General features: G+C 39.6%; 1 protein-coding gene across 6 annotated transcripts in view; it reads left to right on the top strand.

Moving 5' to 3' along the window:
• The window catches only part of DLGAP1 (DLG associated protein 1), a 312708-nt gene that overhangs the window by 132106 nt on the left and 166659 nt on the right, over positions 1–13943 (top strand). For all 6 annotated transcript variants that reach the window (XM_034996206.1, XM_034996205.1, XM_034996210.1 and 3 more), the window contains exon 4: positions 8914–9154. In XM_034996206.1, the coding sequence (XP_034852097.1) occupies positions 8914–9154 (241 nt within the window). The remainder of the gene's footprint in view (positions 1–8913; positions 9155–13943) is intronic.

Below are 13943 nucleotides of genomic sequence, written 5' to 3'. Positions count from 1 at the left end.
TTTGACACAGAGAGAGAGGGTACACAAGCGGGGGGAGTGGGAGAGGGAGAAACAGGCTTCCCGCAGAGCAGGGAGCCCGACGCGGGGCTCGATCCCAGGACCCTGGGATCATGACCGGAGCCGAAGGCAGACGCTTAACGACTGAGCCACCCAGGCGCCCCTCTTTTTAAAAATAAATAAATAAACTACTCCTTTCCATATAATAAATCCAAATAGATCTCAAATCTAAACAATAACACAAAATGACAAAAATTAAGATTAGGAGAATATGTGTATGATACTGTGGTAAGAATTATATAACTTTTAATAAAATAAGAACTCCGGGAAACATAAAGTAAAAGACTGACATCTGTTCTAACTAAAAACTATTTCTGTGTGGCAAAAGATATCATAAAGTTAAAATGCCATTGATGGAGGGGGAGGATATTAAACATACAAAGGAAAGTTTCCAGTTGCCTAAGGTATTTCTACCAATAACTATGAAAAGATAAACAACCTAAAAGAATGTGGGGCAAAACTTATAAAATAGCAAATCAGAGGGAAAAAATATAAAGGCCAATAAATATGAGGAAAAAAATGTTTATATATAGTAGTGGGCTGATAAAGACAAACTGAAAGAGCACAATATCATTTCTGACCTATAAGAGTTGCAAAACAGCTAATATCCAGTTCTGCACACCATGCTGAGAAATGAGCTCCAGCTTCTTGCTGTTTGGAGTGAACTCCTGCAGTTGTTTTAGAAAGTAAGTTGAGAAAATCTACAAAAATGTAAAACATATCTTTTGACACAAGAATCCCACTTGTGGAACTCTGTAATACAGAAATAAAAGCACCAGTATATAAAGATAAACGCACAAAAATGTTGGTCATAGCACAGTCACCAAGGACACATCTGAATCATCATTCACAAAGGAGTAATTGAATAAATTATGGTACCATCATACCATACGATATTATGGTGGTAGTGACTTAGCGTCTCAATTTCCCTGAGTCTCCATATAAAAGACAGAGTCACTAGGTAGAAAAACCCAAAAGTCTTGGAGAACATTTACAAGAAAATGAGTATATCAAGGTATTCCATGAACCCAAAATATAAGTGGATGAGAACAAACCACAAGTAGCCATAAGCCTGCACGGTATCCACATCTGTGTACGAAGACACAGAGTGAAACAATGACTTTTGTGACAAACTTGAGCACAGCAAAACAAAACAAGCAACACGTATTCACTGGAAAGGTCAGGGCACCTATTTGAGAACAGCAGCTGACACTGGAAGGGATCTGCCTTCTCTAATAGCATGTCAATTCCAGGAGCCTGCAGGAAGGTCAAAGAAGACTGGAGCAGTCTGAACCCATCTGTACACTGGAAATCAAACAACCAGTGTCTCCATCCAGGACAAGGCCCGGGGGGTGAGAAGAAACAGATGGGAGGAGAAACAAGCATGAGCAAGATAGAGACAATAGCAAAGAAGAAAGGAAAAGGCCCAGGTGAAAGTTAGGGACAGGAGCAAAAGAAGTAGGAACTCTCAGAAAGCTAAAAAAATAAAATAAAAAAAGGAAGTCCTGGGAATTTGGGGGGATATATATTGAATGCACCACCCTTTCAACGTCAGAAGAACGAAGTCACTATAAGAAGAAAAGACAGTAAGGAATAGAGTAACATTCCTACAGAAAATGAAAGCATGCAGAAAGACATACCCACAAAATAGATCAAAACTGTAACGCACTACAGTTGACCTTGAACAACATGTGTTTGAACTGTGTGGGTCCACTTATACATGGATTTTTTTTGTATAAATGCAGTATAATACTGTAACTTATTTTCTCTTCCTTGTGATTTTCTTAATAACATTCTTTTCTTTAACTTACTTTATTGTAAAAATATAGTACATCATACATAAAAGATATGAAATATATGTTAATCAACTGTTTATGTTGTAAGGATTCTGGTTATTAATAGTTACACTTTTGTGGAGTCAAAAGTTGTATGTCGACTTTTTTTTAAAGATTTTAGGGGCACCTGGGTGGCTCAGTCTGTTAGGCATCTGCCTTGGGCTCAGGTCATGATCCCAGGGTCCTGGGATCAAGCCCTGCATCGGGCTCCTTGCTCAGCAGGAAGCCTGCTTCTCCCTCTCCCTCTGTCTGTCACTCTACCTACTTGTGATTCCTCTGTGTGTGTGTGTCAAATAAATAAATAAAATCTTTAAAAATAAATAAATAAAATATTTTGAGAGAGAGAGAGGGCATGACCAGAGTGGGTGGGTAGAGGAGGAGGGAAAAAGCAGACTCCCAGCTAAGTGCAGAGCTAAGTGCAGGGCTCAGTCCCAGGACCCCAAGATCATGACCTGAGCCGAAGGCAGTCGCTTAACCAACTGAGCCACCCAGGCGCCCTATATGTGGATTTTCAATCGTGCAGGGGTGAGGAGTCGATGCCTCAAAACCCCATGTTGCTTGTTCGAGGGCCAACTATATTTTAAAATGCACTAAATGACATTAAGAACATGATATAAGACATGAAAGAAAAAGATATATCTGAATTTCAAAACCTTAAAAATGATGTCACAAAACTCAGGAAAGAATTAGAAGTAAAAGAAAAATAATTTCAGAAATGAAGATTAGACTAGAAAGAATATAGGAGCAAGTGAATAAGACATGTCATATACTAAGAAAAATAGAATCTAGAAAGGAAGGACATTTTTAAAATCAAAAAGAAGGGGAAGCTGGGTGGCTCAATCAGTTAAGCATCTGCCTTTGGCTCAGATCATGATCTCAGGGATTTGAGCCCCACATCAGTCTCTCTGCTCAGTGGGGAGTCTGCTTCTTCCTCTCTCTCTGTGTTCTCTCCCTCCCTGTTCTCTCTTTCTCTCTCAAATCAATAAAATCTTTTAAAAAATAAAATAAAAAAGAAATGAGGTAAAAAGGATTCAAGAGACATTGATAAATATTTTGGACAGAGATTGAACATATAGATAATAGAAGTCTCTGAAGAAGACAAAGCAAAGAACCAGAATGAATAATAAAAATAATAAAGAAAACTTTAATGAAACAAAAAGATGTTTCAAAATTATATACCGCATACCTGAAATTGACCCAAAACAATAACTAAGACATAGTCTAGTAAAATTACAGGACTCTGATTTCAAAAAAAAACAAAATAAAACCAAGTTCTTTGGATTTCTAGACAGAAGAGCAAGTCACTTAAAAAAGAACAAAAATTGGGGCGCCTGGGTGGCTCAGTCGTTGAGCGTCTGCCTTCAGCTCAGGTCATGATCCCAGAGTCCTGGGGTCGAGCCCTGCATCGGGCTCCCTGCTTGGCCAGGGTCCTGCTTCTCCCTCTCCCACTCCCCCTGCTTGTGTTCCTTCTCTAGCTGTCTCTCTCTCTCTGTCAAATAAATAAAATAAAATCTTTAAGAAAAAAAAAAATTGATGAATCACTAAATTCTACTCCTGAAACCAATATTACACTATATGTTAACTAACTAGAACTTAAATAAAAATTTGGAAAAAAAATTCTCATCAGACTCTTTAACAATAATAGTTTATGACAAAAGAAAATTGAGTAATGTTATTATATTCAAGGGGGCAAAATGTGAAGATTTTATAGCCCCCCAAAACTGACTTTCATATAAAAGGCATAGACAAACTATTATAAACATGAATGAATATAGGAAACATCATTTCCATGAGCCCATCCTGAGGAATCAACTAGACAATGAGCTTTAGACAACCCCAATGACAGACATACGAACTAGTGGTGAATAGGTGTATGGACTTATTTCTAGACTCTCAATTCATGTTCCATTGGTCTATATGTCTGTCCTTATGTCAGTCCCAAACTGTTTCGATTATTGTGGCTTTGCAGTAAGTCTTGAGATCAGGAAGCATGAGTCCTCCAGCTTTGTTCTTTACCAGGATTACTTTGGAAATTATAATGTATCAATGTATTTTTCTTTGTGTTTTTTTTCTTGGAATTCTTTGAGCTTCTTGAATTCTAACATCTGAGTAATGGGAGTTCCAGAAAAAATAAATAAAAGGAAGGCAATTACTAATGAAATAATTCAAGAAATGGTCCCCAAACTGAAAGACATGATTTTGCAGATGCAGAGGGCCCACCCAGTACCCACCACAATCGATGGAGAAATATCCACATAGGGAACATCATAGTAAATTGTTAGCTCATTTGGGACAAGATCCTAAAGGGCTTTCAAAAGGGGGTGAGAAAAAACAGTTTATATGGAAAGGCATCCATTTTTCCAAACTCTAGCATACATGGAGGCTAAGAGACACAGAGCAAAGCCTGAAAACATCGGAAAGAAGAAGGGATGCAGGCTAGAATCCTGAATGCAAGCACACTCTCCCTTAACAGTGGCGGTGGAATGCAGATATTTCCATCAATGCCAGGTGGCCGCCTTGTCCAGGAAAGCACTGGAAGATGTGCTCCACCAAAGAGGAAATAAAACAAGAAAGAGGAAACAGGGACTCCACCACAATCAAGATAATGAAGGGCACCCCTACAGTGATAAGGAAGAGAGATCCCAGGACAGCAGTGGGCTTGGCAGTCATAGATCACAATAGGAGAACAGAGGCTTCAAGGGTAATGCTTTAAGGGCAGGAAGGAAACCAATAGGTTACCAGAGGTCTACGAATGTATCAACAGATTCAATTCACATAAGCAAGTTTTGGGAAATACAGATGCAAATACCGTAAGATCCAGCTGGAAGAATTGAAAGAGCTTGCCTCTGGGGAGGGAGAATCTTGGGGGCAAGAGAGCGAGTAAGGTGGGTTAGGGGTTTGCTCTTCTTCTTTATAAGCCATCTAGAACTATTTGACCTATATCTGTAGAATTTTGATAAAGAATAATTTTTTTACATGAAAAAAGTAGTGGCAAGCATTAAATACGCAGTTATTTATAAGAGACTAATTGAGGGAAGAATATGTAGGTTATGTGCTTGGCAATGTAAATATAGCACAACTATTTTAAATGAGGAAAGAGTAGAGAGTGTATATGCAAAAAATGAGAGGAATTGTTAACTGTTTTCAATAATGACATGGGTATGGTATTATTTGTATGCTATTCTGAGACGGTTGTGCATATGTTATAGAAGAAACAAATGAATAATTGCAGAATATCCCAATTCTATCATCTCCTATGTCCCCCTGGGAACCAGGATTTTTAGTATGGAATCAAGGTATAAGTATAAATATAATATAGAAGAAGTTACTTTAAAACTCTGAAGTCTGAGGGACGCCTGGGTGGCTCAGTTGGTTAAGCTTCTGCCTTTGGCTCAGGTCATGATCCCAGGGTTCTGGGATCGAGTCCCATATTGGAGCCTGTTTCTCCCTCTGCCTCCCTCTCTCTCTCTCTCATGAATAAATAAAATCTTAAAAAAAAAAATTCTGCAGTCTGAATTTTAATTGGACGTACTCACTAGATCTGCCCACCAAAAAGCCTAGTTTTGCCCACTGAACAATGATCAACCGTAGCAATGACAACGAAGCTTCCTGGGGCCCAGAATGCGTTCTTGTGATACCATTTCCCACTAAAAGAAGAAGGGCATTTTGAAAAAAATACTGACTCCAGGACTGAGCAGGAAAGGTAGATGAGTTAAATACCTTGACATACCTGATACCAAGGATACTATCAAAGACTACTCATTACATGTCAAAAGGATTCAGGAAAAAAAAAAAAGGATTCAGGAGCCAACCTTAGAGGCTCCTACTAGTTAAAGACCAGACAAATGTGAGTTCAAATTTGAAGTGAATTTAAAACCATCATATATTTCTAAATCTATGAGTTCATTTTGATTTTTTTTTTAAGATTTTATTTATTTATTCATGAGAGACAGAGAGAGAGAGAGAGGCAGAGGGAGAAGCAGGCTCCCAAGGAGCAGGGAGCCCGATGCGGGACTCGATCCCAGGACCCTGGGATCATGACCTGAGCCGAAGGCAGACGCTTAACCATCTGAGCCACCCAGGCGCCCCATTTTGATATTTTTAAAAATTAACTGATCACTTTTGGTAGATAAGAGGGAACAAATTTATTATCTTGAAAATAAGAAGGGGGGAAAAAAACAAACATTTATTATGCCATTTCTACAGGACCTCAACCCTTGAGTAACCACATAATGGGAGAGGAAGCATTTATTTATGAAAATGTTCCAACTAGTAATTGTAAAAGTAATGATGGAATTAGAATATCATCATTTTACAACTCCCAGTGAATTAATGAATCTAGGCGTTGAGCACCAATGACTCCTATCAACATCAAAAGAGAAACAACCCAGACATAATATGTCTCCTGATAAAAGAACACATGACCTCTAGTCTTGCCAAAGGGATTGAACCTGAGTCTTATAAAGCCCCTGGGTCTAGCTTACAATTTTCAGGAAATACAAAAGACAGAGGAACATGCTAAATCCTACCATGAGTATAAAATCAGCAAATCCAGACTGTGGGAAGCTTTACAGGTCAAACAACCCAGATGCTTCCATAAATAAATTTAAAAATGGGTGGAAGGAGGCCTATACATTAAAAGTGAATTGAAAGATATATTGAAATCTTTAAGTGGGTGTAACTAAACTATAGGGTCCAAGGATGCACATGGGTGAAAAAAACCCTAGCAATTCCTTATGAAAATAATTTACATTTATATAATTTATAAAAATTTTTAATTTATAATTCCTATAAAGAATTATTCTTTATAAAGATAAAACTCAGAGTAGCAGTTACTTTTGGAGGGAAGATGGGATTATGGGCTAGTATGGGGCATATAGAGGGGTTTCTGGGGTGCCTGGAAAATCTGTCTTTCTTGATCTGGTTAGTGGTTACAAGGGTGTTTGCCTTATTATGATTCATTAAGTTATACATTCACTTTGTGTGGTTTTTCTGTATCTGTATATAATAGAAACAAAAGGTTAAAAGAGAATGAAGGAGAATCCTGTTAAGATAGAAGTCTAAACCATGAGAGACTATGGACTCTGAGAAACAAACTGAGGGTTCTAGAGGGGAGAGGGGTGGGGTGATGGGTTAGCCTGGTGATGGGTATTAAAGAGGGCACCTACTGAATGGAGCCCTGGGTGTTATATGCAAACAATGAATCATGGAACACTACATCAAAACTAATGATGTAATGTATGGTGATTAACATAATAAAAAAAGAAAAGAAAAAAAACTAACGATGTAATGTATGGTGATAAACATAACAAAAAAATTTTTTTTAAAGATAGAAGTCTAATATAGAAGGTTAAATGGAAAAAAAGTGCAGAATTATATTTACTCTATGGTCCAATTTTTTATGAAAAGTAGGGGAGGGGGCATATATACTCTCTGAACAGACAGTCACCCAAGTTTAATAGTTATTACCTTAACAGGGATAGATATTTTACCATTTCTTTGCAATGTTTGACATATTGATTAATAGGGGAAAATCTAATAAATGATATATATATAGGTATATATATATATGCACACATACACACGTGCAAATAGTTTTACTTTTTACTTTGAAATTATTTCAAGTTTACAAAAGAGTTCCTTGTAAAATATAAAGAACTCCTATACATCCTTGACCCAGATTCATATTCATATTCCTTTTGGCTCAATTGCTCACTTTCTCTATTTGATAATTAGTTACAAATATCATGTCCCTTTACCTGTGAAAGCACTTCCAAGTATTTCCTAAAAATCAATGATATACATCCATACTGAATTTTTTAATATGGACATATATAATTATTAGCCTTGAAAACATACAGGGATTTTATGTCAAATTAGATAAAGTATGTGAAAATACTATTTTAAGCTTCAAAGAATCATTAAAAAAATGGATGTCTTTTCCACTTGATATGCCTTAAGGTAATTCATCACTTCTATCTGAAGTTTAAAGAAATTTGCCATTATTGGAGTATATCCTCAGATAACACAAAATTAAGAAATAGTCAAAAGTTGCAATCATTTTCAGTATTTGCTCTAAGCTTATTTGTAGTTTAATCTTAAGTTTCTTTTAACTGCTAAATTCTTAATTACTAATTAATTTAATATTAGGGAAATTAGACATGAAGTTCTAGAGGGTGGCAGATATTTGAAGAATGCTCCCATGTCTCTAACAAATCAGCTACAAAGTGAGAAATTAATGGGAGCACCTGGGTTTTTTTTCTTTTCTTTTCTTTTTTAGGTGGTGCTCAAACCCAATGTAAGTTAGGTACAGAGGAATGCAAGTAAATAAAAACTGATTTCCTCAAAAAAAAAAAAACAAAGACTTCATTTGGAAGATTTTAAAACACATAAATAATTTGTGGACCCTATCAGCTTTTTATAAAGAAGAATGAAACCTTCATTAGATAGTGTAGATTGGAAATCTCCATAGTGCTTTTCAAAATTTTGACATATCTGGGTTTGGTCTATTTTTGTGCAGAATGAGAGTATCTTGCCAGAAAATATAGGGCCTGTTTCCATACTTTGCACTAAATTAAGCTGCATTCAACACTGAAATTATTTGACAAGCTGGTCAATTCCAAAAAGCACAATAAAAATACTAGCTTCTAAAATGTTTATACTAAAAACTGTTGCACTGAAACACCCAAACTCTGACCATGGACTAGAAGCTGTTCCCTAGGTTTGCGTTTATAAATAAGGAGAATTAGCACCCGGCAGGCACTGGAAGAAGACTTCCCAGCCCCACCGTCCTTTCCTTGGGAAAATAAAGCTCTTTTTCTTTAGAATTGATTGTTTGGGATTACAAACAAGATGCAGTTCAATTATGGATCGTAACACAGAGGAAATAAGATGCATTGGAGTTTAGTAGAATCGGAGGGGGCTCTCTTGGGGAAGGATGGGGGGTGAAGTTGGGAGATGCTTAAGGGAGAGGGTGCTTCTCCACCAGGTAGGAGTTACGGTACCCCACCTCTGCCCGCAGGTGAGCGAGATGGAAGTGAACGGGCAGTTTGAGTCCGTGTGTGAATCGGTGTTCAGCGAGCTGGAGTCTCAGGCGGTGGAGGCGCTGGACCTGCCCATGCCAGGCTGCTTCCGCATGCGGAGCCACAGCTACGTGCGGGCCATTGAGAAGGGCTGCTCCCAGGACGATGAGTGTGTGTCCCTGAGGTCCTCCTCCCCACCGCGCACCACCACCACCGTGAGGACCATTCAGAGCAGCACCGGTGAGTGAGCAGAACGGCTGTCCCCCGGGGCCCCCTGTGCCACCACAAGCCTGGCCTCCGAGCCCGAGCCCAGGGCTACAGAATGTCCCAAAAGACTGCCCCCGGTGTCCTCGCTGTTATCACACAGTCGCCAGTAACATAACACCACCCGTGCCCTACAAAGAATGGTTGTGCCTCCCTGCCTGCCTCTGTCCCCAGGCTTTGGCCACATGCACAGTCGTCCCTGCCTCCAAGCTCTGGCATCGACAGAGAAACTTCAACTACAGGTCCAGAATGGACAGCACTGAAGGGGGGCGGGGTCTTTCCAGGATCCCCGCACAGCAGCATCCTAGCAGCCAGCAAACTCATCCCACCAGCTCCTACTGGCCACGGTCAGGCTCTTTTAGGGGTGACCCTTAGGCAAATCGGTCACCCTGATTGCTGAGCGCCACACCGTGAGAATGCCTTTTATTTTTTTTATTCCAAGATATCCACAAAATGACTATCCCAAAACACCCGAAATATCACTGTAAGAAAATAAGGAAGAAATGGATGATCCAGATATATTAATTGAACATCTTATGAGTTTTCTTTCATTATAACAAAGACAGGTTTCACTATTTTAAAACCTTCTGTCATATGTATACAGCACCTCCTTTTCCCTCTAAAGTGCAGTTAGGTTTATGCAGTTAAACTGTATTTTTATCAGATTTTAAGCAGAGAGGCACAGAAGAGCTTCGCTGGTTTCCATGACACTGAAACCTATATGGGAATATAGCCAGGGATTAGATCTATGTGTGTGTTGGGGTTTTTTTAATATATATTTATAACATTTGGGTCCAAGAAGAAAATCCCCTCCATCTTAACTAGGCTTAACTGTATGACATTTGAGTATAGCTCCAACAGAGAGTAGTTCTACAAAAAGATCATCAAACCTCGAGTAAATAATAATGAATCAATTAGAAGGAAGAGCCTGTGCCAGAATATTGCAGTATTCAATGTTAGTTCTAGGTGCATCAAATGCCAGTAATTATCATTGAGCCTAGAACTTCTGCAGGCTTGAGAAGCCATAGGTCCTCAAACCGGAGTTAAAATCCTACTAACTAGAGATATGGAATTGAGGTAGCAATTTTTAAGAAACCATTAGAGGTTAAATATGAGGAGTTCATTCCTGACCAGTGCAAACTAAGGTATCAGGATCATGGAAAGGGATGCTTCTAGAGGGCTCCGTGGCTCTGCAGGGAGCCCAGCCACTCTGGCCTCGGCTGGCTGGCTCCAGCCAGATAGTGGACGTGCATTCTGGCTCACCAGGAAATTCTACAAAAACAGCCACAGAAGAGGTTAACGAATAAGGTTGACTTATCCAATGAAAAACAAATTTTCAATCATCCATGGGCATATTTCTGTGTGTGTTTGTGTTCATGCAGTAAGTGTAATTTGAAGATCTGCCCTGTGCCTATAGCATATCACTGTGTCTCTTACTGTTCCCCATTTTCACCACCCCCACCCCGCCCTTTCCCAGTGTCTAGTCTGCCACTCGCTCTCATAGTCTCGCCGCCTACCAGCTGGTTTCCTGTGCTGAAATCGCTCATTAGATACACAGTATGCGCGTCCTCACCCAGGTGTGCGAGGGGAAGGAAAAGGGCCACCAGCTGACTCCTTCCCCCTCAAGGAGCAGTGTTGTGGATAAAGTGGCAAGAGACTCCTGATTGGCTTTTTTCTGCTCACCTCTCAGAGGATTTGTGCTTTTGTCAGTGAAGAGACAATGTACTTACACCTCCCACATCCGTTCTCGTGCTGTGCTCTTCACCCCACACACCAGGATGTCGGAGACCTTTCCCAGATACTCAGGGAGCTTCCTGGGGTTCAAACAATAGGGTTGCTAGATAAAATCCAGGGTGCCAGTTAAATTTGAATTTCAGATAGTCAATAATTTTGTAGTGGGAGGATATCTCAAAGTTGCATGGGGCATACTTATGCTAGAAAATGATTTGTCCTGTTTGGAGTATTTGCTAAATCTGACAAGCCTATCAGAGAAGAGGAGTAGAATCTGGGAGGGTGTCCTGTGTTGTTCCTTTTAGAATATAAATTGACCAGAGGGTCTTTAGCTGGGGGCCCTATGCAGGAGAACACACCAAAATAGAGAGGAAAATTAAAATCCCAGAGGTGATTACATCATTCCTTCTCAGGCTCCGTGCATCTCATCGTAAGTACTGGGCTACATCCACCTGCTTGCAGCTCTCAGGGTGGGAAGGCTCCACTCTTGGCTGCAGCTGCAGGGGGTCAGGGACAGGAAGATATGAGAAAGCATAAAATATCAGATTTTTGCACAGGGCAGCTGGTGACATCACACTAAACATGATAGATGATCTTTACAGTCATGGAAAAATTAACAAGTTAAGGAATAAACCATGGTAGTATCTTTTTTTTTTTAAAGATTTTATTTATTTATTTGAGAGAGAGAGAGCACATGAGAGGGGGGAGGGTCAGAGGGAGAAGCAGACTCCCTGCTGAGCAGGGAGCCCGATGCGGGACTCGATCCCAGGACTCCAGGATCATGACCTGAGCCGAAGGCAGTCGCTTAATTAACTGAGCCACCCAGTCGCCCCATGGTAGTATCTTCTAAGTAAGCCCATCAGAAATTTTATGAATGCAACCTTAAGAATTCTAATACCACCTTGGGTGCCTGGGTGGCTCAGTGGTTAAGCGTCTGCCTTTGGCTCAGGTCATGATCCCAGGGTCCTGGGATTGAGTCCCGAATCGGGCTCACTGCTCAGCAGGGAGCCTCCTTCTCCCTCTGCCTCTCTCTGTCTTTTATGAATAAATAAATAAAATCTTTAAAAAAAAAATTCTAACACCATCTTGCAGTTTCTCTATGCCATAGATTTGTCCTTTAAAAAGTCATTACTTTATGATATAATAAGGTTCTCCATTCATTCTACCCCTCCCATTACTCCTGTGTGCTCTTCTCTCTTTCACACACACACTTTTCCTTTTCTCTCACATGATCTCAGTAGTATCATATTAATTTTCTTCTACTGGTTTCCTTACATTGAATCAAATAGAATTTCCTGTAGAAAACACAGAATATCTACTTTCTCACACAACTTACAAATTTTTGAAAGAATACGCTCATTTGTAGAAATCAGGAAATTACTTTGCTCTAATTTTAACAATTTCCCCCATGTACACAGGTCATATTTGCAACCGTGTTCAGTAGGATGTGACATAAATTCTTCCTTTTGCTTCTCTTCTTTTGCTCATTATTCTTGGATACTCACAGCCAATTCTCTTTTTCCTAAACTTCCCTTTGCCTGTAAAAAGTTCTTCCGTTTTGTCAACTGCAATTATTAGCTATAACTTTTCCCCCACAACAATGCACATGCACTGAGTCTTTGATTTTTGTTCTAATTGTTCAAATTTTCCACACAATATATTAAGCTTTTCTCTTCCAGTCTTGTCTATTCTCCATATTAGCAAGATGAAATCATAAACAAAAATCCACAAGTGTCTGTTACCACGTGAGAGTGTCATGAGGATGGGCTCAGCCCTAGGTGGCCCCAAGTGTCCCTAGTGACGTGAGCAAGAATGGTGACATCCTGGCAAATCAGGGCAAATTAGGAACTGAGTTAGAGAGTGACTTATAGTTCTGCTTCTTTTGCTTTATTGACTTTTTGGCTTGTGTAACTATGATAGAATCTTATATTCTCCAGCCCGTAATCTGCTTCCAGCACTCAGATATCTCTCCATCTAATAAATTCAACAAGCCTTTATATAAAACCACTGTACCCAGACTATTAAGCTAGAATTAGAGCTACTGTAGGAAAGTACAATTTAACAGTGGAGCAATTAACCTCAGGACTGTGAGAAAACAAGCACCCTTACCTCAGTTGCCTGAATATTTTAGGTAAAAGTAGAACTAGGTGCTGAAACTATAGCCACACGTCTACTTCCGAGTAGTGGATTAAACTTGCCTCATGTGGAATATACCAGCCCAACTGTATGTGTTTAAGAAGAATTTTTCTTTTTGCTTCCTACACGGAGCATCTAAGACCTATCAAAAGCATTAGCATGTTGCAGCGAAGACAGACTTGTATCTGGTGAACAAGCAAAAACATAGTATAATAATCGTCAGTGGAGACAGCCATACAGATACAGATACACACTTGGTCAGAAAGGACAAAAATAAACTGTTTGTAGTGGTCACCCAGCAAGTAGTAAGTGAAAGATTCAGTGGGCGCAGAGAGAAATATTTTTAAATAAGCATTGCTTTTTATGATTTTAAAAGCCAATATAATGTTTGATTAAAATAATACTCTGACAGAAATCAGCAAACTATCATGATATAGAATTCTGGGTTTTTTTTTTAAGAAAAGCATTCATTTTGAAATTACAAGCTTTTCAAAGAAGCTTTATGTAACAATAACACAAATTGATAAAGAATAAGTAGGTTCATTTGCCATACCGTGGCCCTTAAAGTTTGGTGTATGTGCTCTATTCTTTTTTTTATTAGGGGAAGCCTTAAAAGTTGATGAAGTTGAACTGATCTTTCCTTCAAGAAGCCCCCAGAGGGGCACCTGGGTGGCTCAGCTGGTTGAGCAGCTGCTTTCGGCTCAGGTCGTGATCCCAGGGTCCTGGGATCGAGCCCCACATCAGGCTCCTTGCTCGGCAGGGAACCTGCTTCTCCCTCTGCCTCTCCCCCTGCTTGTGTTCACTCTCTCTCCCCTCTCTGTGTCAAATAAATGAAAGGAAGGAAGGAAGGAAGGAAGGAAGGAAGGAAGGAAGGAAGGAAGGAAGGAAGGAAGGAAGG

The sequence above is a fragment of the Mirounga leonina genome, unplaced genomic scaffold (assembly GCF_011800145.1).
Source record: "Mirounga leonina isolate KUSES-001 unplaced genomic scaffold, KU_Mleo_1.0 Mir_93, whole genome shotgun sequence".
In the NCBI taxonomy this organism is placed as follows: domain Eukaryota; kingdom Metazoa; phylum Chordata; class Mammalia; order Carnivora; family Phocidae; genus Mirounga; species Mirounga leonina.
The sequence above is the reverse complement of the archived record's forward strand: the minus strand, read 5'-3'. Positions and strand labels throughout refer to the sequence as shown.